At 41.4% G+C, this 26,018-nt stretch overlaps 1 protein-coding gene across 1 annotated transcript in view; it reads left to right on the top strand.

Moving 5' to 3' along the window:
• LOC134546320 (uncharacterized) overlaps nucleotides 1–21,937 on the top strand; it is a 124,965-nt gene extending 103,028 nt beyond the window's left edge. The window contains exons 6-7 of the mRNA XM_063389066.1: nucleotides 17,537–17,719; nucleotides 21,932–21,937. Of these exons, the coding sequence (XP_063245136.1) occupies nucleotides 17,537–17,719; nucleotides 21,932–21,937 (189 nt within the window). The remainder of the gene's footprint in view (nucleotides 1–17,536; nucleotides 17,720–21,931) is intronic.
• The last annotated feature ends 4,081 nt before the right edge of the window (nucleotides 21,938–26,018 follow it).

Below are 26,018 nucleotides of genomic sequence, written 5' to 3'. Positions count from 1 at the left end.
ACGCGGCTCCGTTTCACTACGGAGGTTTGGAGTAGAAGTTGTGTCTATGCTTACAAAACATAACAAAGAATCAAGTCTCAAGGTGACTGGCAAGCCAAATTTAATATCTTAATTTCTTTTCCCTAGTTTCTTACACAACAAGTTACAATATTTATAAGGCTCAAAGGCAATAATTTAATGTCAACACAGAATGACTTTAATCGCTGTGTACACAGTTAGAATACCTAAATAATAATTGAGATTAACATACTCAGAAAAACTGTTACGTAGGCAGTCAGCCAGAGCAATACAATTAAATACAAGTAAAACAATACAAATACAAGTAATCACAAATATAAGTTACAATTTAAGGCCAAACCCTTGTATCGTTATGTAAACGAGCTCCGAAAAGCGAGCTTAATCAGCATGCCTCGACATGGCATGACATGGCACAATAAAACAAGCCCCGAATATGATTCTGCTATGCAACAAGCACAAATGTTAAGAGGGGGCTGGCTTACACACGACTAAAATCAGTTGCTAACATAATCTCTAAACGCGACCCTGGCACAAAACTCGTAAGAAACTTACGCATCCCCACAATAACGTAACTCCTGAAACATTAATTCTCCCAAGCGCCAACAAAACTCAATTCAAAAGGCAACGTACAGCCAGTAAGCTCACGCCAATTACAATCGAAGCCGAATCGAACGTCACTCTGAGAACACCCGTGGGTACCCAAGGCAAGGCCTCCTCAAAAACCCTACATAGCATGATCAGAAAACTTAAGAGGCAATTTTACTAGACCAGCAAAGGTTCAATTTGCGCAGCATGTAAGCTTGACAACATAATTAGCTAAGCCCCTACAGAAATGAAAATTTAAAGGCTATACAGCTACGCGAACCCAAGTCTGCCAAATGACACAATCTCCAGAAAATCTGATTACAATGGACTGACATAACTTACGCTTCACTACGGCACGGTCGACTTCTGCAGATCCTTATATAGACGAGCCAAAAACAAGTGCGCATGCGCAGAACGGAAGGGTGGGGAACCTGCGCTCGGCGCTAAATAATGTGGGGGGGGGGGGGGGAGAGAGGAATGGGGAGGGGTTCTACCAAGTGATGGAAGGGAGGGTAAGGATGGCGTGCGTTTACAAGACGGCGGAAACGTCCGCTTCAACTTAAATTATAACATAAATACACTGAATACACTATTCTCCAAATTTACTTGAAATTTAATAAAGATGTTCAAGTTTCTTGCAAAAATAAAATCATCAAGTACACATTTAAATTTTCTAGGGTATGTGATGTTTTGCAAAAAAAAAAAAAAAAAATGGAAAATGGTATTTTTGAGTAGGCTTCTTCTTTCCCTATAAACCAAAACAGTATATTATTTTAAACATCTAGCTTAAAATAGTCAACGATCAGTAATCATCTTGAAATGATATCACAATGACATTTGATATTATCATCAAATTGAAAATGAGAAACTCAATAATGCAGTGTTAATTTTTATACTTAAAAATTTCTGAAGATAATGAGTGAACTCCTCGGCGTGGGAAGTGCAACGGCGTGCGACTAAAGTTCGGCGAAGGAGGTCCACGAGGAGTGCTGCGGCAAGAGCTGTGCGAGGGGTGCGGTCCAGCGAGGTGGGCGGTGTGTAAGGACTTGAGATACTGAGTGCGAGTAATTGATTAGTAGGCATTTTAAGTAAGATTATTTATTAGTGTTGTAAATATTAGCAGTCAATAAAACTGTGCAATAAAAAATAATAATAATTGGGCTATCACTATACGAACCCAGTTCTTCCCACTCAACGATTATTAAAATCGCAACAGTATGTATATTTTAAATAAAAATATGATTGGCATCACACAAGGCTCCACCTCTTGATAATATTATTTATAATAATAACCAAGTGTCGTCCTAAATATATATTTTTTAATCTATCTTGAAAGTAGTGGCTCACCACCTCCCCTAACCCCGCGCTAAAGAATATACGTGCCTAGCCACAGACTGGAGGTGTCTAGCCAAGAACTCCTGTCTGTTTCCGGCCATAGACTGAATGCGCCTGACCACTAACTGGTCGTGTTAGCCTGACCTCAATCTGGAAGTGCCTAACCACCAACTGGACGTGTCAGACCAACAACATAAATATGTTTGTACGCTAAATGCATGCATGACCACAAATTATACATGCTTAGCCACCGACTGGACGCGCCTTGTCACCTACTGGTTGTGCCTGAACGTCAAATACGCGCCTGGCCACGGACTGAATGTGCCTAACCACTGACTGGATGTGCCTGGCTACTGAATAGACATGCCTGGTTAATAAACTGTTATACATAACTGACATGAAAACATATGTCAAGGCATGCAAAGGATTCGCTTCGCCTTCTAACATTACTGTATAAATCGAGAAACGCTAGTAATTTAATTGTTTTTATTTGTAGAATTTATGTAATAAATTTTGTTTGTAAAAGAACTTACGGTGTTTTATTTTTGAAACTTGACATTTTTTATTTAAATTATTGATCAATTATCGGACCAAGACGATCGAATTAATCATTATATTAATGAGTGATTTTTTTGATGAATTTTGGAATTTTTCCCGAATTCCTAGAATAAATACAAATTTACAATATGTTGGTCATAACGGCTTATCGGAGGCAGTTTGGCAAGGAAACTAAGCTGCTTTTAGGACTTTCCATGATATTTATTGAAATCATTCTTTTTAGATAAAATTAATTTTTTTGCTCCACCCCGGGATGTAACCAAGGACAGGAACTGATTGAATCAACCAGTATATTAATTGCGGATTTTTAAAATGAATTTTGGAATTTTTCGGAATTTCAAGCTGAATAATTACACATTTCCAAGTTGGTGCCAAAGTTTCAAGATGGTGTGTGACTCAGTAATAATAAATTAATATTGCACTCTAGCGGACAAAAATTAAATTATTTGGTGGTAGCCACTCTAGCAGACAAAAACAAGATGGTGGTCTCCAGCAGACGAGAACAAGATGGCGGACATGAAAACATACTAGCTGGCGATATATACCTTGGCATTAGTTGTGGGAGGTCAGTCGGTCAGTGGCTTCTGTGGAGGAAGTATCTGTCGCCATTTTTTTTACCTCACCGGGTTCCTACCTATGATGTGAGTGAGTTTAAATAATATTTTATTAAAATTTGATTCATTAATTATTTTTATAAATTTTTAATTGTATCCTAATTTCTAACATAATAATTACAGATTTTCAAGATGGTAGTCGCAATGAAAAGTGCAAAGATCTAGAATCCAAGATGATGTCTGCAATGAAATGTGCCACGTTTATGTCATACATGTCTAAGATGACGGACGTAACGAAAAGTGCAACATTTCTAGAATCCAAGATGGTAACCGTAGCAAAATTCGCAATGGTGATTTAAAATATTGTTATTATAATTTTATTAATTAAATTTCTTATGATTTTTAAAAAGTTTACCGATTTTCTAGCATAATAATTACAGATTTTCAAGATGGCGGACATGATGTCATACTGGCTGTCGATATATACCTTGGCATTAGCGGTAGTAGGTCAATTTTCCGTCAGCTTCCATTCAGGAAGGATATGTTGGCCTTTTTTGTATTTATTCTCACGCTGGGTTCGTACCAAGGACTCCATGACATATGTGTGTTTTTAAATATTATTTTTATTAAAAGTCGGAAAATAAATAAAGATTTTCAGGATGGCGGACTAAACATAAATTGCAACGGATATGTCATAATCCATTATGTCGTCAGAGTCTTATCGGAGGCTGTAGATATGGATTCTTAAGCATCAATATGGACATTTCAAGCCGTTTGCATTTTGAAGGAGTAAAACGGGAAAATTTCTCTCAAAACGGGAATTTTTCCCGCGAAAACGGGAAATTTGGAGGACCTGTTGTTTTGTGTCATTTTGAGTCATTTTGAGTCATTTTTGAGTCCAAAATGGCCGCCGTGATGTCACAAATCCAGGATGGCGGTTCAACTCCGGCTCCACAATCCTGAACCCTGGCGCCGGAGTGACTATTCTACACTACTTTGTATATATGGTGAATCACATTATTACTGTAAAAAAGAAAATGTACTTTTCGATAACTGAACACGATTTGTCGTAAATCGCCTTTTTTAAACACTACCACGAATTCACCACCTCGCGACCACATAATTTGTCAGAACATTTACAACACAACCTCCAATTAAGCTTAAACTACAAATTTGAATAAAATTTATAAATTTCAGTTATAATAGCTCTTTGCTCTTAAACTTGTCATGTAAAAGGCCAAGATTACATTGTTAGTTTGTAAATCAAACATCTGAAAAATGTTACTGTATCATATTAATTACCTACCCATGTTGTATAATTTTTTCCTGTTAAGAAACTTTTGGATTTTCAGCAACATAAACAACAATAACTCCTAACAGAAAAAAAGCCTTGATACTACCTTTGGTAATTCTGAAGGAATCCTTTTTTCTGAAGTAAAAAAATGAAGTTTTGATATCGTGAGAACAGTTGTTTGGAATAGGTTATCTACATTAATATAATTTAAAATAGTAGGGATGTTGAATGAGTATAATTAGCTAAATTAAAAATACCATAAGTAATGTGGATCAATAGTTGGTTAGGTATGTTACATTAAATAAATGTAAATCATTTAAATTGTTGCATAGGCATTACCAATTAAAAAAGTTGTAACATTAACCTAATCAAAAATCTTCACTGCATTATAATGTTCTTAATGTAGCAAACCTAACAAAACCAATCATTTACACAATTACAAAGTACTTTTAATACACTAATCCAACATAACCAACAGTTCCCACAAATTGACAGTATTAATATGGCTGACATAACCTAATCTACCATGCGAATGATTTCAGAGTAATTTATTTAATGTACCTAACCTAACCACTTGTTAAAATGGTAAAATATTTAAGGGTTTTTAATGCCCCCTTAGAGAATGATTGGAAAAACACATTAGAATTTTAAAAAAATATATATTTTATTCAGAAAAAAGGCTGTTCTTCAAAATTAACGAATCTTTATGCAGAAAAATCCACTAGATGTAATTAAAAAATATAAATCAAAGAAAGGCAATTTGCGTAAACCAAAAATTAATGGTAAATACTATCTTTACTTGTGACTTATCGAAACACATACATCTGGAGAAATGCACTGGTTTTTACAATCGTTTATGAAACATGTCCTAAGAGGTACAGAACTCAATGTGTTTTTTTTTTTTTTTTTTGTGGTGAGATTCACGAGTAAACCTATTATATGTGGTAATTCTTCCATATCAAGCATTATCTATTGATCCTGATCTCATGATCCTGTAGGTATACATTGATCCTATGGTACAGTATTCTTGCTGTTTTAATGTAGTACCTACATCGAAAGGTACTGAATACAAAAAAAAAACTTGAATATCGCAATACATACAAATTGTGTCAGATCTTGAGGAAATTTTTTCTTTCGTATTCAGCTTACGATCATAATTCATTGTTATAGCACAATTTTTTGTTATTTCTAAAATCTTTCAATCTACTAAATTAAAAGATGGACAATTGATACATAATTGTCCTTTTTTTCCTATATAACATTTTTTTTTAAATATTTGTTAGTGTAATACTAGGATTTAGGTAGATATTTAAAAATGTCGTGACAGTGTTAACGATCTTATCAACCGTGTTTATTTCTGTAAATTTCTTAAAGACGTTTCCAAGTATTCAAAACAGTTCATCTTGCCACTATTAAATTGTTGTAAATACTTCAATGTGAGTAAAATAGCTTCCATTCCCGATTGTAAACCCATTGGGCAGTATCTCTAATTATGTCAAAATTTGGGAATTGAATGTTTATTTGCTGACAGTTTAGTGTACTTCAGTATTCTACCAAGGACCTGTTGATTGTAACCATGATAAGGTAGTTCTGACCAGACGCCTTCACAGAACTCCTTTTTGGAAAGGGGGAAAAAAGAAGGGGTAGAAAATCTTTGCCCACTGTTTTGCTTTCAATTTCTTTCTTTCTGTTGGTGTAAATAATAGATTTTAATAGATCTCTTCTCTGAATTTACCCCCCCCCCCCCCTCTGTTTCTGACATTCACAATTCACAAACTACACAAGCTACTAAGTAGTTGTATTAGTGCTGATGTCTAATCCACCGCCTCGTGGATTGTTGTTGAGTGATTGCGGTATGGGATCCGGCCAGGAACGTACTAGGAACCTCCCGTAAAATCACTCCCATTAAAAAAAAAAAATTGCGCTTGTGCCCGGCGCCAATCAGTGATTACATGCACTGATACACGAGACTATCTCAATGGGGATATTGGACTCGTGGCCGGAGGAAGCGGTACGTCAGCAGAGTCGACTTCTTGTGCCCTTACTGGCCGTCTGACGCCACACACACAGTAATTAGTCACTACGGGAATGTTCAGAAAGTACGGAAATAAACGATGGAGTACACTAGCGGGGTTTATTTTACAACCCACTCTCGTACATGGTGCTGCCCCAGTAGCTGACCTGTCCGGTGCATGAGAGAAGCTCGTTGAGTTGCTGGCGATGGCTCCACGTGTCCCGGCGCGTGCGTCCCTCTCGGAGGGCTGAGTTCTACTGCTGAGGCTGCGGGCTGCTCGCAGCTGCCCGGACCGGCTCAGACTTGTTGCTTAATCAGGCAATACCGCAGCAGGGTAAGCTGCAACTGTACTGTCATCATAGCCATTGCGGGCCTCGAGGTCCGAATGCCAGATCCGGGCATCGAACCGCGGGCCCGCGTAGAGTTCCAGGCCGCGGATTGCCGCCCACTACCTCTAGTTGTGAGAATAGATATTAGGTTTTAATGGTGATGTAGATAACGGATGTTTGGTGGCCCTGAGGTGTTGTGAGTTGGGTGGTTTGACGGGGTTGCAGTAGGGACTCGAACCCGTGCTGTGTTATTTCAGGAGCACGGTGGGAGAATGTAGTGTGATTTGGGTTCGTGGGTTCGAATCCCAGTGGAGAAAGTTTCAGCGGGCTGCATGCCCTGCGCTCTTAATTTCGGGTGTATGGGTTGTTAGCTGGCTATGGTTTCTGTTCGTATTGGGCGAACGAACAGTTGGATAAGTTATAGGATGGTGTATGTTGGTGGTGACTGTGATTTTTGTGGAACTTGTTCGGAATGAATGGTAGACCTGAGTGAGATGTTGTATGAGTACACTCCTCGAGGCGACAGTCCAGCCCCAGACGGTCCCCAGAGAGCTCTCTTCCTTCGGAGGCCGCCACTGGAACTCCTGGCTCACCTCGAGAGGCTTATTAGCCATGTGTTGTTTATGCACATGGACTAATCGCGCGATCTCGCCCGCTGGTCCACACAGTCGCGCGGTCGGGTTCTCGTCAGGCGGGAGAGAGTCTGCACCCCTGTCCGTCCTCCCCCTGCTCTCGTTGCTTGGTTTGCAGGGTCCTGGGTTCTCACCGGTGACCCCAGCTGCTCCCTCCTTCCGGCTGTCTGCTTTGTACCCTGGAGGATTTCCCGCACCTGTGAGCACTCCCGGGTGCAGGCGGCTGACAGTACAGCCGCGGCGCACTAAGCGCAGCGCCTGCCTGCGCCGACTGCTGGTTTGGGCATTTCTCGACCGTGCAGCCTCTACGTGGACCTGGGTCGAGGCCCTAGTGGGTGCACACTGTTGTTCCCGGGGTGCTGGGTCATCCCCCAGTGGCACGCTGTTTTTGCCCTGAGGTGGAGCATGCTGTTGGTCGGTGGTGTTACTACCCACTTTCCCCTCTAAAGCGTGAGTGCGGGGTTGAGTCTGATGTCTGGGGTGTTTCTTTCGACTCCCGCCGTGGGTCCCGCCGACCGGGATCCGCGCGCGGCCAGCAGACCAGGCCGGCCACAGCTCTCTCTGCGATTTGTTCAGGGTGTTGCGAGCCGAGGGCGTTTGTAGCTAACGACCTCCTCCGGATCGTAGCTGCCCAGTTCGCGAATTAGGGCGTTTCCGTGTGCCCCAGTAGTGTCATAGAACTTGATGTTGCGTGAGGAGATGATTTGTGAAATGAGATGCATGTTGGTGAGCCTGTGAAGAGTTGTAATACGAGTATACCTGTCCATGCCTGTCATCAATCGTAGGGCCTGGTTCTGCGCTACCTGTAACCTTTGTATTGTTCGACGGGCTGCGTAACCCCACACCTCAACTGCATACAACATCGCGGGCAGAACAACTGCTTTGTATATGCGGAGCTTGGTTCTGTCTGACAGCACTCGCCCCTTGAACAGCGGGTAGAGTGCCCCTACTCTCTTTTTGCATTCAGCCACTCTATTGACTATGTGGTGCTGCCATGTCAGGCGGGAATCAAGATTTAAGCCTAGATATTTCGCTGTTGCGGCAAAAGGAATGGGCGTTTCGAAAAGTTCTAGGGGCAGTGGGGGCTCCGGCCTGCGGCGAGTGAAGATGATGGCTGCCGACTTATCGGCATTGGCTTTGATCCGCCAACGCTCCAACCACCACTCGAAGGTTTGAAGGTACCCCTGTAGTCGCTCCTGCACCTGCTCGATGTTTTTGCCTGTGGTCCACAGCGCAGTGTCGTCCGCGAAGAGCTGGACGCGCACATCCGGCGCTGTGGGGATGTCGGCTACATACAAACAGTACAGAAATGGGCTGAGGCGTGCCCCCTGCGGCACTCCGCTTATGATAGGCCGTGGCCGAGACAGCTTACCCTCCACCTTGACTCGGAATGTCCGGCCGGCCAGAAAGCTAGACACGAGGAGAATGTAGCGGGGTGGAAAATGGAGGTTGATGAGTTTGAAAATGAGTCCCTCATGCCATACTTTGTCAAATGCCTTTTCCACGTCCAGAAACACTGCCATCATATGCTCCCGGGCGTTGAAGGCACCTGTGGCCGACTCGACTATCCGCGTCAGAGGGTGTGTCGTGGAGTGTGCCTCCCGGAAGCCATACTGGTAATCCGGGAGCACCCCGAGGGCAATGGCATGCGCTGACAGACGACTCAATATCACTTTCTCAGCCAGCTTACTGAGCGAGCTCAGCAAGCTAATTGGTCGGCGGTTCTGTGGGAAAATCGAATTTTTACCTGGTTTTGGCAGGGTAATTACATGAGCCTCTTTCCACGCTTGCGGAAAGACCCCAGTACGCAGAATCGCAGTCAGTACTCGGGCCAAGAATTCTATCGCACAGGGCGGCATGTTCTTAAGCATTAGGTTAGAGACTCGATCTGCTCCTGGGGCCCGTTGCGCTGGGAGGTCACGAATTACCCGCCTAACTTCGGCGTCTGTCACATGCTCTAAGGGTTCGAGTTCCGGCGCGACTATCCCACGGAGATGGCGGTGCACGGTGTGCTCCACCTCGTCCGTGAAGTCGTCATCCTGCGGGACCTCGTTTGGCTCAAACTGGCGTTCAAGTGTTTCCGCTATAGCCTCTGCCTTGTCTTTGGCTGTGTATGCCATGCCATGCACACCGTGGATTGCCGGGATGGCACGCCGTACCTTGGCGCCGCGCAGTGTGCTAGTCAGTTTCCACATTCGTGAGTCAGTCCGCTCTGCCTCCTGGACATGTAATTCCCACTGTTTGATCTTGAGCCGCTGTGTTATACGTCTCAGCCTGGTTTTGAGTCTGTTGTATTCAGTTTTTGCGGCCGGTGCACGGGTGCGCTGGTATTCGTGCCGTGCCGCGTTCTTGGTGGCTATCAAGTAGTCAATATCAGGGTACTCTGCTCGCTGTACTTCGCGCCGGGTGAGGCGTGTGGTCGCGTCCCGTGCTGCTGTGTGCAATGTGGTTGTGAAACACCCTACAGCCGTATCAACGTCGTCAGTGGTCACAAGTTCTGTGTCTGGAAACAATGTTTCTTCTAGTGTGTCTGTGTATTCTGTCCAGTTTGTCACAGAGTATTTTATTTCTGCCCTGGGCTGTGCATCTGCACAGAGTTGCATTTCACACAGCACAGGGTTGTGGTCAGAGTCCAGCTTGTTCAATGAAGTCAGTGTGAAGTGGTGGCGTGGGTCGTTTGTAACAACAATGTCCAAAACATCCCCCGGTCCACCTGTATAAGGAAAGTGCGTTGGGAGCTCCGGGGCACGAACCAGGTACGTTTTGTCCGCCGCGTATGTCGCCAGTCTCCTACCAGCTGGGTTAGTGACTCGCGAGTGCCAGTCAGAGTGCTTTGCGTTTAAGTCACCTGCCATGAAAAAGTAAGGGCAGTGACCTGCGACCATGTCAAGATCGTCTTCATAAAAGCGCTTACTCGGGGACCTATAGACCGCAGCCACTAGTAAGTCTCCCGCCCGTGTTGGTAACACAACCGCGAGGCTCTCCAGTGTTTGTAGGTTAGTAAAAGTAACGGGATAATGTTGGAGACCGTGCTTGATGAGCACGGCCGTGCCGCGACCTGAGTCGTCTCTGTAGATAGTGTAGCCAGGGACGCTCAGTCGCTGAGTGGAGGAGTAGGTAGTCTCGTTTATCAAGGCGATTGATATGCCATAAGTTATGAGCATTTGACTGAACTCGGTGGTCTGTCGTCTCAGTCCATTCGCGTTCCAATACAGGATGTTGAAGGTCTCGTCAGTCTCGTCCGTCGTGTCCGCCATGAGAGTTACGATAGGTATTCTGACATGGTGTGTAAGAATGCCATCTTTCGCAGGACTGGGTCAGAGACAGAGCGCAAGCGTATCAGATGGGGAGTGAATATTGCCAGAATTCTGGGGAGGTCCATTTCCTGTAAGAAGGAGAACAGCTCTCCCAGGGAAGCTGAGCCTTTGTCTTTGTCGGTTGTCGTATTTTTCAGCTGCGGGTGCTCCACACACATTGAGGAATCGTTGGTGCCTTGAAGTGCGGCAGATGGAGTAGTATTGGTTGCCGTGGCTGGGCGTGTGTATTGTTGTGCCGGCGAAGGAGGTTGTTTGTCCTGCACTACCTGCACTGCTGAGCGAGGCTCTAATGGTGTCGAGGGAGGCGGCAATTCCGGCCACATGCGCTCCCTCTGCCCGGGAATGGTTGGCGTGGGGGGGGCGGGCTTATGATGACTTGCTGGAGTTAGTGTTGAAGTGCTGGGGGCAGCATGCTCGTGGCCGACCTTGGCCAATCGTCCTGCCCCTCCCCCCGCCCCTGAGAGCACCATAGTCCGCTTTACAGCAAGTTCAGGGGCCTGTTTCTGTAATTGTGCTTGCGGCTTCACCCCCAATGTGCCCTGGCGAGGGGCAAGGGGCCTCGGGGCCGACTGTTGCTGTGTCCCCGCACCCCCCATCGCCGGCCCTGTCCTTTCGGTGGAACCCTCTCCTCGCGCGCGCGCTCCTTGCTCCGTGGGCTGTGGGACCTGGGTTAGAGTCCCACCCGTGGCCTCTCGCAGGAGCCGCAGGTACTCCGGGCACTGCTTGTAGTTGGCCGTGTGCGGCCCCCCGCACAGGCAGCACGTCGGTGGCGTGGCGGCATCTTTCACACAATCCTTGGTGAGATGTTCCTTACCGCATTTCACACAGCGAGGCGGATGGTTACAATTATTACGTGTGTGCTTGTATTCCTGGCACCGATGGCACTGGGCTATCACCGGTGTCCTGGGGCGGTAGGGCACTATGGTGCAACGTGTGTTGCCAATGTGCGTCCAGGAGAACATGTGATCCACAGGTGTGCCTGGTGCCAGTGATACTATAAACACCGCTGTGCTCTGCAGCGTGCGCCTGCCTGAACCCTGTTCCTCTCGCGCCTGATGGATCTGCTCGCATCCAGTGGCGGGTACTTTCTTGTCCACAAAGGCGCGGAGCAAGTCAGCGCACGGCATGGAGGGTGGGACATCTCGGACGCACACCTTGATGGGCTTGTCTCGGTCGGTGGAGTACCAGTGAGCCGCGATGTTCCGCTCTCTCACTAGGTCGCGGATTTTTGCATGATCCGCGACGTCTGTGAATTTTAGGCGCAATATTTTGCCCTTGGTGTATCCGATCAAGAAGTCGGCGCGGCACAGCTCTTTGCAAGCTCTTTCGAGCTGCAGGTAAAGGTTTGCGTCCTTTACCACGATCTCGTGCCACTTTCTGGATCGGGTGGTGCGCCTAGGGGCAGCCGTGGTAAGCTGCTGTGGTTGGGGTGTAGCCTGCTGGTTAGCAGCATCGGCTTCTAGTTTGGTTCGCTTGCGGCCCCTCCTTGTGACTAGGATGAACTCGCCCTCAGGGTCTGCCTGGGACGAGCCAGCCTGCCGCTGCTTGGTGCCAGGGGGAGGCATGTTACCGAGCCCTGACCCACTGGGAGGGTCAGTAGGCAGGGTTGCATTGTCTGCTGTAGGCCCTGCGGCAGTTTGGGACTGATTTACGACCCCCTCAGCGAGGCTCGCTGGAGAGGCGGGTTTGACAGAGTGGGAAGCTATTCCGCTCGCTGTAGTGGCCGTCTGCTCCACTTGGCTAGCATGGTCGGAGGACTTGGAGCCCGTGCTCGGCAGTGACGTGGAGAGAGCCCCTCCGAGGAGCGATTGCTCAACCTCGCACTGCGACAGGGCAGGTGTTGGACATGAACCTGGGACTTGCGGTGAGGAGTCGCTTAGGGACTTCTCACCCATAGTCTCGTTGTTGGAAGATGCGCTCTGATCGTCTGGCGCACTCTCAGTGGCCAGCGGCCGAGTATGGTTCACTAGTACCCGCATTCCTCCAGGTACCTGGGACAGGTAACATAGAGTGCGGGGAAAAGCGCGCGCGTGGGCCGCAGCTGCGGGCACGCAGACTTACTCACTTACTCTCTCACTTGTCTTCTTTGTTCTGTGTTCTCTGGGTGTAGAAGAGGGGAGGGGGAGATGGCTTGCCAACTCAACCCCGCCTCCTGTCGTCTTCCTCGAACGAAGAGCTCAACAAAAACGCGACCTGCTCGCCCGAGTGCCAGCCTGAGACCAGCTGCCCGGACCATTCCCGCGCGGATTCCGCGCGCCAAAACAGAAAGACCGGACAGGCCAACTTATTTGGCGTACCTAATTGCACAATGAACAATTTTGAGCAGACAAAATCGGCGAAGCTTTCCCCCGTCTTGCATCGATAGCGCCCTCTCGCATCTATCGATATATCGTTGCGGCCGCGGCGCGGGCCGGTCGGCGCACTGTAGTACTGCACAAGTCGACAACACAGCAATGGGCAGTAATGGCCTAAGTGACCTGAGGGAGCCCCAACAGGTGTCATCAGTGCATATTAAAATGAAACTTTTACCGAAAAAAAGTAACTGTTCATCTTACAACTTCAATTTATATATATATATATATATATATATATATATATATATATATGTGTGTGTGTGTGTGTGTGTGTGTGTGTGTGTGTGTGTGTGTGTATAGCTTATGCTTAGGTGTTCAAATTTTTAACAGCTGTTAACTTACAGTTATGTATAGCAAAATAAAGTTTACTACACGTTTGCATAAGTAAATAACCTCGCGACCATCCAACACTAGCACTTGTCACAGCATTCATAATAAATTTCCATAATTTTCAACACACATACAAGTATTTCAATAAAGCGTAACTGCGAATATAAAGCCAAAATCAATCATTGATGTTTTGATTAGCCTACTATTGGCTTATCAATTTTGTAATTCGTAAAGAGCTGCAATACATTCGCAGATTCTTAAATTAAACAAACATTTAAAAAATAACATAACAAGGACTCCTGAAAAAAAAAAGAAAACATATTTTCCAATATTTTGTAAGTAAAATATATTTTTTTAAGCATAACTACAGCTGTAATTGCGAAAAAAATTTCAAGAAGACCATTGCCACGCGATCCTCTTTTCGTGCGACTGTATGCCACATTTTCTTATTGTTTTTAACTGACCCTGAGCAAAAGTGTCACATGACCCAAATAATCAACCACTTCAAAACATCATCAATTCATTTATCCCGTTAACTTTCTACAATTGACATTAATAAAAGGGCAGCCTCTTTTATGTTGGCAACGATAGCTATCAAAAAATTGTTTTGTCCACCAAACTGTACAACTTCATCATCAATATGGCCGCGGGCGATGGTTCAATTGGAATCGTAAATGACCTCCCACTAGTAGTCTATATATATTATTTATTTTTATTATTTATTATTATTATTATTTGAGTGCCTACCAATAGTCAAAGCCTTTAACAGGTGGGCACTTAACAAATATTACATAAAAAATAACAATAACATACACAAAACACAATAATAACACAACAAAAACATAAACACATGACAAAAGACACTTAAAAAAATATAATAACTAAATTTGTCAATTTTAAATTAATTTTTTATCAATGAAATAACAATAAAACATTATTTACATCAGAAGTTATCTTAACTGCAAGAAAATTAAGAATTCAAAATATCTTTCATTGAGATTTTTGCCCTTTTGAAAGGGTCTAAATCTTTGAAAATATCATTATAATTATCAGTACACCGTTTTGATAGCTCATTTTTTATGTGATACGTTCGAAAATATTGCATTGTTCTATGATTGAATGAAGGAACCCGAAGACAAATTTTGTTTAATATTTCAGTGCTGTGGTAAACATTTATTAAACAATTTATCACAAAAACAGTATCAGAAATTTTCCTTCTAAGCTGCAGTGTATGCGTGTTCAGGGTTTCAAGGGTTAAGTCGTAGTAAAAATTCTCTGAATTATAATCAATTAAATGTTTGTTAAAAATGTATCCAAACAATTTATTTTGTATATTTTCAAGTCTATTTGAGTCAGTGGTAGCTATAGAGTTCCAGATGACAGAGCCATACTCTTATCGCGATCTTACTAAGGTAAAATAAAGACTAATTACAGAATCAAGAGAGCTAGCCAAATAAGTTAAATATTTGATAAGCCGTATTATTTTGTTTGCACTTGCAATTAAATTATCCACGTGGTGATGAAAGTAAAATTTAGAATCTAAGAGAATACCTAGATCACGCATATACAATAGGTTCTCTGTATCATGTTGTTTATTACATAGTTAAATTTTTCTGTATATGTTTTCCTAGAATATGATATTATTTTAATCTTCTTTACATTTAATTTCATTCCGTTAGTTTGACACCACTTAGTTACATTATTTATATCTTCTTGCAACAATATACAATCACTTGGGGTTCTAATGGTACTATATATTTTTAGATCATCCGCATAGAGCAGAGCTCTGTAATGCTGAATAAAATTAACTATGTCGTTTATAAAAATTACAAATAAGTAAGGTGATAAGGTTCCACCCTAAGGCACTCCTGACAGTGAATTAAAAGATGAAGATAAAGTGCTACAAATACGAACAACAAAGGATCTTTCATTTAGATAGTTACAGAACCAATTAGTGTAGGAGGTATTCAAACCAAAACTAATTAATTTATCTACAATTAGAGAGTGCTTGCATGTATCAAATGTTTACTTAATTCGAAATATACATATAGCATCCACTTGTTTGCGGGATAAAATTTCGCCGTACGTAGCTTTAATTAACAAACGCAAATAAATTTGTGATCGTAGTTTTACCAGGTACAAAACCGTGTTGACTATTCGCTATTAAATGGGATGTATGAAAAGAAATATGTTTATGTATAATTTTTTCAAAAACTTTAGAAAAGCCACATAAGAGTTATATTGGTCTATAGTTAGTAACTAATTGTCTATCACCTTTTTTTAATACTGGGACAAAAATAGCTTGTTTCCATAATTTTGGATAGATTCCAGAAGTCAGACTTTTATTGAAAATGTGAGCTAAAATAGGTGCTAATATCTCCTTGCAGCATATATATATATATATATATATATATATATATATATATAACGATGGGTGATCTCATCATTTTATTTTGAGAATTCAAGAGTACCATATTGTTAAACAGAATTATAGTTAGATTAAAAAGTAAACTGAGAAATATTTCAAATGTTTTTCCTTAAAAAAATATATATATTTTTTGTTTATTTGTCACGCTTGACATTGTTTTAAAAATTCTACATTAAATTTCGTGTCTTATTTTCGTATTATAAGTTTAATTACAACATGAGACTACATAAATTTGTTCATTACCGAGGTTAGATGTTTACACGTCACTGGCGAGTACTGAAAGACTTGTCCAACTATTTATTTTAATTTAGACTCCCGCTGTCTAGAGATCCTTCAAAAACGATATTTGTAGTCGATATATATAAGTATTGAATTTTTATAACGTAAATACCGAAGAAAAGAATACAATTTATAATCATAGGTTTAAGCCTTTCATGTTGGTGACACAGATAGCAATGAAAATGGCACAAAAATTCTACAGGAATATTCAGGAAGTTACAGCTACAGGTGGACAAACAGGACTCCCTGCACAATGATGTCATGAGGTTGTATTGATACTACAGTACTTCAGGGATGTGGAGATGGTGCTAGAGTAAGAAGTGTCAGACAAGAAGGAGGATATGGTGAAGTTGACTGACATGTACAACAAACAGCTGCAGGACGAGTGTCAACAGGTGGTTATGAAAAATCTCCCTAGTAGTATATATTGGGGGCTCCTGACATAGTCATTAGTATAGTGCTGGTGGCGGTGTCTGCAAACTTGAAATCTGATGTTATAATGGCCATCATGGATGACCTTGACCTTGATTTAGGACCCAGAACATGACCACAGCTGCTATTTTGGGACTGCCGTAATATAAATCAAGTGCCTCACTCCCCGTAAGTTGCACTTTTCGTTATAGTCGCCATGTTAGATTCATAATGTTTCGATTTTCGTTATGGCTCCCATTTTGAATTCTAATGACACGTTCGCCATCTTGGATCCGATATCACAGTCACATTTTTTGATTCTAACGTCATACCCGAAATCTTGTTGTTGTAGTGTGCTGGAGGCCGTCATCCTGGATGACATAACGATCGCATCTTTTTTTATTTTTGTGTTCAGCTTAAGGCCGCAATCTTGGATACCACCATCTTTGTTTCTGCTGTATGTTCCTATAGAGTGCCAGCATCACTCTTTCTCAGAAATGTATGGTCGATGTACCTTTACCTGATAATGTTATGGTGGTCCTTATCGGTATATTTAATTTAATTTTTTATACAAAATTCATAGAACACTGTGATTCAAACCATGAAAACTTGGACTTCTAGGTTCGGAAACATACACCTTTGACCGCACGGCCATCGAGGCATTTATAAAACTGAGAATTAAATAATGTATATAAAAAAATAACACACATGCGGTCTTGTAATTTGTTTTAATTTGAAGGAATAATACCATTATCTGCTAGAGAGCAATGTGGCTATTTTTATTTTTACACGATATCATGTGTGCTAGTTAACCCAAGTAGTACCTATATAAATGATCCTCCGGCACCAGGCATCAAGGCCTTGAACCAGTGGCGTCAACCAACAAATTGGATTGTGATGTCACAGCGGCCATCTTGTACTCAGCCGAGTACTGCAGCATTCCTAGGATAAAGCTGGCAGCAGAGGAGTCAGACAAGCATGATCAGGTGGTTCAGCTGACTGAGTACGTATAACAGCTGCAGGAAGAGTGCTATGGCTGGAAAAGCTTTTCTGAACAGACTGCAGCATGATATCATGAAGTCTGTCTGGGTGCAACAGCATTGCAGGGAAACTGAAGCGGTGCTGGCGGCAGAGGTGGCAGACAAGCAGGAGCAGGTGGTGCAGCTGATGGAGTGGGTACGACAGCTGCAGGAAGAGTATCAGCAGGCTGACAATCAGTTGTCTCTGCAGAATAATATCATCGGAACGCTGATCTACAAGGCGGAGTTTTACAAGTCCAAGGCGAGTCTCTATTTGTGGTTCATCATTAATATGACATTGATAATATGCTGTAAATAAACTGAAAAATGTATAAATCATAATCTTTATAAACATATATTTCCCATTCAAATGACTTAATTATGCTCTTGGAATTATATGAAGTAAGTAGCAATTAGCAACTACTACGATTTTTGACTGTTAATAGGAAAATAGTAGTTTTTGGAATTATTTCTAAAAAATATTCCCCTTAAAAATTTTGTGAAGTCCATGTTCAACTTTTCTAAATCAAAAATTGCTCATTGTATTTAAAATTAATACATTTTTGGTTTTAACCTAATTCAAATACATAGTGTTTCACTTGTGAACTTGCATATTTTACTTACCTTTGTTGCGTACTTGACTGAGTGGTTATAACTTTTGCTTCTTCAATCCAAATTAAGCTGACGACAGTTCGTAAACATATTTTTTTCCCAAAAAAATATTTAATATTAATTATTAATAATATTTAACATAAATTATTAATTTTTACACTTCATTAGTACCACTTAAATTAGCAGCACTCTATGTTTCAAAATTTTTGGATGTATTTTATGGTATTTATGAATGAAAATTTTTCAATAATTATTTTTTATTCAATTTATTGTACCAGTATAATATAAAGGAAAATATTTTATTCATTTTTTTAATTACAAAAATATATTTTATCGAATATAATTTTAAAACATAATTTTTTTCCAAAATGGCATTGTATCTTTTACTCGAAATATGCGGTAAGTAGACAGATTGATTTACTTGAATATGTGAATACTTTCATACTTAACTTATACTTCATACAACTCTGTGTGTGATGTCACTTCCAACGACGTATATACTTCAGGCAATTTTGAACACGGATATCGCACACTTCTTATCAAGAGAGGTGGGAGGAGCTCTACCATTCTCTAGGTCTAGCCTGGTATAGGTTGTGCAAATTTTAGGTAACTTATGGCACTTGTAATTTACCTCTATCAATATTGCAATTTTGTTTGGGAATTTAAATTTTTATGCAGTTCAATTTTCTTATTTCAAGCCTTCCGACCAGACATTTCTATTCTTTCTTTATCCCTCGCTAATCATTGGTACATTTGTTTCTCGTTTCGTCAGTGTGCTCAGTAGTATAGCTAGGCCAATACTGTAGCAGGAGTAGGAGTGAGGTGCTGGTGTCATGTCACCTCAGACCCCATGGCGGCCATCTTGGATGAAGACTTTTAACCTTGGCCTTGGCCACAGTGCCATCTAGAATTTTACGTCACGACGGCCATCTTGGAAGACTTTGACCTTTGACTTTGAGCCTGGACCTTGACCTTAAACTTTGACATTGACCTTGACATTTGACTTCAGTCGACAGCTTAAAATAACCATCTTGACATCGAGCGACCCAATCACCGAACATTGCAATTTTCATTATGTTTGTCATCTTGAATGTCCGCCATCTTGGATCTGATATCACAGCCACTTTTTTTTTAGATTCTGTGGTCATGTCCATCATCCAGTTTTCGCCTGATGGAGGCCACTACATGATGGTCACTATGAGGCTACGACCACCATTTTGTTTTTTTTATTTTCTGCTGGAGATCCCCATATTGGATTCCATCATCTTTGTTTTTGTTGTTTGTTCCTAGATAGGGCCAGAATCGTTCTGTTACATGTACATAAGGTCGTATTTCCATTACCTATCAGAGGTGTTATGGTCTTCATATACACATTAAAATAATTTTTTATACAAAACACATTAGAAGCATTTTGATTTGAACCATCACAGCTCTGACCTTTGGCTTGGAAAACATATGCCATTGAGATAATTACCATACCAAGAGTTAAATAAGGTGTATTAAAATAAACACACATATAGTGAATTTTATATTTATTATTTGAAGAAATAATAAATTGCATCGCATGTACGGGACGGAGTCACCATATAATTTTTTTTTAATACATACTACCAGGAGTGCTAATTAACACATATCATCTGCTAGAGAGCGCTGCCACCATCTTGTTTTCAGTAATCGATGCAGGAGCGCTAGTGGCGCGTAGTACACATTCCATCTGATAGAGTTTGTTGCCGCCATATTAGATTAATTGTTAGCCGCTAGAGTGCAGTATTATTTATTAATAGTCAACTGTCATGGTATCCGCCATCTTCTCTGTCATATTACCCACCATATTGAAATTCTGTAAATTTTAAGCTAGAAATTCTGAAAAAAATTCCAAAATTCATTAAAAATGACTGATAAAATAATAATGTATTCAATAGATTCTTGTCCTCGGTTCTAATCCCGGTGGATGGAATAAAGGTCATTTAAGGTAAAAAATATTTATTCAATAAAATGTTATGAAAAATCCTAAAAAGCAGCTTAGGTTCTTAGTCTACCAGCATTTAGTAAGCCGAAGATGACATATTGATCACCTCTTAAATTCGTAATAATTAACCTAGAAATTCGAGGAAAAAAATTCTAAAATAATCCAAAAATTTATATTAATGTAGGATTGACTCGATTGATTTCTGTCCTTTGATTGATTCTCGTACAGTAATAAGAGTAAATAGGGCAAAATAAATTTTAAATTATTTTACCAATACCTTTCAAGGAGTTTATTAATCATTCTCTATACGAAAAACGACTCTATACAAGATACCTGTCCTACGAAATAAATACGTTGTCATGGTGCATACTATAGAAGTCTGATTTTACGGTTATTGGAATACGTTTCATCCAGGTATTGTACAATGTTAGGCGTATAGAGCAAACTTCTCTGTAGCAAGAGGTTTTTTAGATGATACTCGACGAACATTTTAAATGGGTCATTCCCAATGTCATAGGTTTAGACCAGGCATCTCTGAACCACGTGAGCAATCATGTCCTTAGTATAGACTTAATGATCCACAATAAAGGAAATGGAAGCATGTTGGAAGCACATAAAAAAGGAAGCACAATCGGAAGCACACTAAAAAAAGGAAGCACAAAAAAGAAAGCACAATCGGAAGCACATTAGAACAGAGGAAGCACATTTGAAAGCACCACCAACGAAAGTAATCACATTTTGAAGCACAATCAAAAATGGAAGTACATTTGGAAGCACAATCAACGAAATGAAACACAATTGGAAGCACAATCTATGTAAAGTAAGTACAATCAACAAAAAGGCAACACATTTAGAATCCCATTCGACAAAAAGGCAGCAATTTAGAAGCACATTCAAGAAAAGGAAGTGCATTTCTCAAAAAAGGAAGCACATTTGGAACCTATTCATAATTGACCACATTAAAAAGGAAGCACATTTAACGAAAAGAATATAGGCCTATAAATTTGTATGTACATTCAATTTGGTAAAATGCGATCTGGTCGAAGGAATATGGCAAAGGGATACGATCTCGCCACATGTATACGATCTCATCAGTAGGATACGATAATACAAGCTTGACTATGTACATTAAACGATAAAGATATACATTTCATATCATTTAACTCAGTAGGATAAGTTCAAAAATTTATGGTAGACTACAATGCCTCCAACTATATTTGACTACAACTGTCTTTGTCTCCAACTGTTTTTGGCTCCAAACATTTGACGACACCCGGCTCTCTGTCCCCTGTTGCGATTGATTCCCTTTCGTGACGAGAGCTATGGCCAGTCTAAAACTCAGGGAGTAAACGGATTCTCACCTTGTGGCTTACAACAGGGGGCCAGGACAACAGCGACCCCTCGAGCTGTCGGCCGCTCGAGACGCCGTTTAGTTTGGTCTATGTAGGTTCGTAGTTCGGTCTATGTCGTTAATGCACTGGCTGCTAAACGGCGAACCACTCACGAGTCGCTAGCGGCGAAGTGCAGAGCAGCGCTCAGACGCGTACATCGCAGATGAGAGGCGAGCTATGACTGCCTCCCTAGCACCAACGCACGGCGAGCGGGAAGCAGGGGAGGGGGACGCACGAGATGTGTGAGAGACAGTATGTAGTCCGGGTCCGATTACACTTTTATTTATCACACTAGCCGCCGCGCTCGGGTGCACTCACCACTCAAAAGCACTTTTTTACACTCATGCCCAGACCAGACGGCTATGGGCAACAGCGGGCCTAGGGACCAAGATAGACACGACAGCTGTCGTCATATGCCCGCCCTTTCTCCGAGGCCGCTTTGCCCATCGATGCCGAACTAGGCTGCCTAGCATTCCTGTGGCTCGTGTGTTTATGTGTACAGGAATGAGGTCATCTGCGGCAAGAGGATGAGGTTGGGTGAAGTGGGGCTTGGGGAACCCTCGGAACGGCTCCTCTGGGAACATGTCGATGACTAGGGGCTGTGCCCTATCAACCACTCCCTCCCTGCTGAGGAGCTGAATTGTCAGCCCTTCTGTGTTAATATGGTGCGCTGACAGGCGCCAGCAACGGCGGCGCCACGGACTCTCACTGCTGCGCTTGTGAGTAGTATGTTTTGGTTCCTACAAGATCAGGCTTCAGGCTGTGGTGTCTGTGGTGTCGACCGCCATCTTGGATTGTGACGTCACGACGGCCATCTTGGATGCTCGTGACCTTGATTTTTGACCTTGACGTTGACCTTGAATTTGATCCTCAAAATGTGCCAAAATTCGCCAAAATTGGGCAAAATTTGCCCAAAATTCCTCAAAATCCGCCAAAATTTCCATTTCTGTGAAAACAAATTCCGCCAAAAAATTTCAAAAAATTCCACAATTCAAAAATTTATCTTTTCGAGGGAAAAAATTCCCGTTTCGAAGAAAAATTTCCCGTTTTATTCCTTAAAAATACCAGCAGCTAGAAAAGTCCTAAAAGAGGCTTAAGCATCCTTAACTCAAGCCTCAGTTAAGCCTCTGACGTCATCATGGAATATGTCATCTTGGATTATAACATCACCGTTGCAATTATCGTTATGGCCGCCATCTTTAAAATATTTATTTATGATCCGATTTTAATGAATTTTTTTTAAATTTATAAAAAAATTCAATTAATAAAATTTTTAAAAAAATATTAAAAAAACATACATTTACAACATGGAGCTCGGAGTCCTCAGTTCGAACCCGACGAGTACAAAAAAAAATGGCGACCGATCCTTCCCCCGTGGTGGGTGCAGGCTGACTGGCCCCCACCACTTTGTTAACAGCATAAATATCATCCGGCAGTATGATGTCACGTCCGCCATCTTGTCTTCGTTGTGGAAGCCATCATCATTGTATCGTCGGCTAGAGTGCGCTGATGCCATGTTAATTTAATTCTTATCCGCCAGAGTGCAGTAATCATTTTTTATTACTGTGACACCCGCCATCTTGTCATATGCCCGCCATCTTAAAAATCCGTAATTTAAATGCTAGAGACGCGGGAAAAAGTTCAAAATTCATTAAATAAATTGGTAATAAATATAATGATTGATAAGATCGACTAAGGTCCTTGGTTCGAAACCAGTAAGAGCAAAAAAATAAAAAAACAACAGATCCTCCACAGAAGCCACCTACAGACTGATCTACCATGGTACATATATCGTCAACTAGTATGACATCATGTCCGCCATCTTGTCTTCGTGTGCTGGAGACCACCATCTTGTCTTCGTGTGCTGGAGACCACCATCTTGTTTTCGTCCGCTAGAGTGTGCCGATACCATGTTAGTCCTCGACTGTTGGCATTGACCTTTGACCTTGATCTTGAACTTTGACCTTGACATTGAAATTTGACTTTGTCCTTGTCGACCATCATGGATCCAACATTTTTTGTTCAGTACATGCTTCCAGGAGCTACCACCTGCTGGAGTACACCATCATGTGTGTGTACTCGCCTTATAGAGTACATTTCCATCTGGATAATTTTATTCAACCCGCTACAGTGTAGTAATCATTTATTACCGAGGTGCCATCTTTAAATTTGGGCGCCATCTTGAAATCGTGTAATTATTTATCTAGAAATTCGGAAAAAAATCCAAAATTCATAAAAAAAATCACTCATTAATTTACATATTGAATCGCTGGATTCCTGTCCTCGATGCGATACTTGAACAGTGACAAGTGTAACTAAATATTAAATAAATTTAATATTCTGTTTGCCCTTTACCTTTCGCAGAGTTTATTAATCATTCTCGCTTCAAAAATAAAACTCAAGTCAATGTACGACAATGTTCGACGAATTAAATACGTTGCCGATAAGCATAACACGAAAGTCTAGTTTTTCAATAATCTGAATAACCTCTAAACCGTTCATGTGCAAAGCCATACATACATATATACCAAGCGTCTTCGGGCCGAGAGACCGGGTCATAATCAATGTCAGACGTATAGACCAGTTGTTTCCGAACCTCACGACCTTTCTCATCGTCAGCTAATTATATTCAATTAAACCAACATACCATGTTTTTTACGCTTCCAAGACGACCAAGAATCCAATCAAAAAGGCAGCACCATCAACAAAAAGGAAGCACATTTGGAAGCATCATCAACAAAAAAGGCAGCACATTTGGAAGCACCATCAAAAAAAAAGGAAGCACTATTGGAAGCACCACAATCAAAAAGGAAGCACCATTAACAAAAAGGAAGCATATTTGGAAGCACCATCAACAAAAAGGCAGCACATTTGGAAGCACCATTAACAAAAAGGAAGCACATTTGGAAGCACAGTCAACAAAAAGGCAGCACATTTGGAAGCACTATAATCAAAAAGGAAGCACATTTAGGAAGCACCATCAACAAAAAGGCAGCACATTTGGAAGCACCATAAAAAAAGGAAGCACAATTGGAAGCACCATAGTAAAAAAGACAGCACATTTGGAAGCACCATCAAAAAAGGAAGCACAATTGGAAGCACCATCAACAAAAAGGCAGCACATTTGGAAGCACTATAATCAAAAAGGAAGTACTATTTTGGAATCACCATCAACGAAAAGGCAGCACATTTGGAAGCACCATCAAAAAAGGAAGCACAATTGGAAGCACCATAATCAAAAAGGCAGCACATTTTGGAAGCACCATCAACAAAAAGGCAAAAAGGAAGCACAAGTTACGAGAACTAAGTCTTAGTTAGAAATCAGAATACAAGAAATAAAAACATTAAATTTTTATAATTTAATTTTTTTTTATTTCTTTACATTATACAAATGCAAGTAAAACAAGCCATTATTGTATGTAGCCAGCTTTCCTCAGTTCTTTGAGTATGATGGATATTTCTTTGATGCACGAATAGTTTCCTGCACAAAGCGAGCCATGTAGAAGTCTTTGCCGGTCAACCAATATGTTTGGATCTTTCTATGATGTGTAATCATTCTCTTCTACCACCATATTCCTTGCACGTTTATAATAAATATTATGATCTCAGGTGTCTTACGTTTTACCACCAACCTCAGGGTAACTTTCATTTTTGAGACAGTGATCATCATAATCTTGATCAGATTTAGTTAATATATCACGACGTTTCCATCGTTTCGGTTTCAGAACACCGCCACATTCTTCGATCTTGTCAGCTTTAGGTGCTTCATCACAGTCTTTGTCTTTGCCAACAGCCTCAGAGTCACTGTAAAAATCACCATAGAAGGCATCGTCTTCACCCAGATTACCGTAAGAATTCGATGTTGATGATGTCGAAGTGTCTTCATCATCTTCATGCTTACTTTTTAGGAGTCCTACATTTTTACAAGTAGGAAAGATCTACTTGAATTCGGCTGGAATATATTCTACTTTTCACGTTAAGGATTCATCCATTGTCTTCATTCTACCGTAAATCATCAACCTCCTTCAATTTAAGTTCTTTGTCGAGATCAGAAGAGCCAGGAATATTATTGTCGTAATGCAGATCACTCTTCCTTAGTCTAGTAGATACATTGTTGTCCTCTAGCTTGTACGCAGGCTTGGTGTTACAAGTTTTGCCATGTATTTTTAAGCTCTCTCTCCGCGTAAACGACTTGCTACATCGAACACAACTTATCATATTGCGTAGTGGATTTTTAACACATTCATTCTTCTCGTGTTAGTAGTATAGGATAGCCGGTCCGGAAACAGGCTTCAGGCTGTGGATTGATGATTGCCGACCGCCATATTGGATTGTGACGTCACAGCGGCCATCTTGGATGACCTTGACCTTTGACCTTGACCTGGAATTTGATCCTCAAAAATCGCCAAAAATGACCAAAATTCCTCAAAAATCGCCAAAATTTCAATTTTTTTGAAAATAATTTCCGCCAAAAAATCTCAAATAATTCCACAGTTCAAAAATTAGGATTTCGAAAATCCTCAAAAGTCGCTTTGCCCTAGAAAAAACGAAAACTCCTAAAAGCGGCTTAAAACTCCTAAGAGCTAGCC

Source organism: Bacillus rossius, chromosome 1, assembly GCF_032445375.1.
Source record: "Bacillus rossius redtenbacheri isolate Brsri chromosome 1, Brsri_v3, whole genome shotgun sequence".
In the NCBI taxonomy this organism is placed as follows: Eukaryota; Metazoa; Arthropoda; class Insecta; order Phasmatodea; family Bacillidae; genus Bacillus; species Bacillus rossius.
The sequence above is the reverse complement of the archived record's forward strand: the minus strand, read 5'-3'. Positions and strand labels throughout refer to the sequence as shown.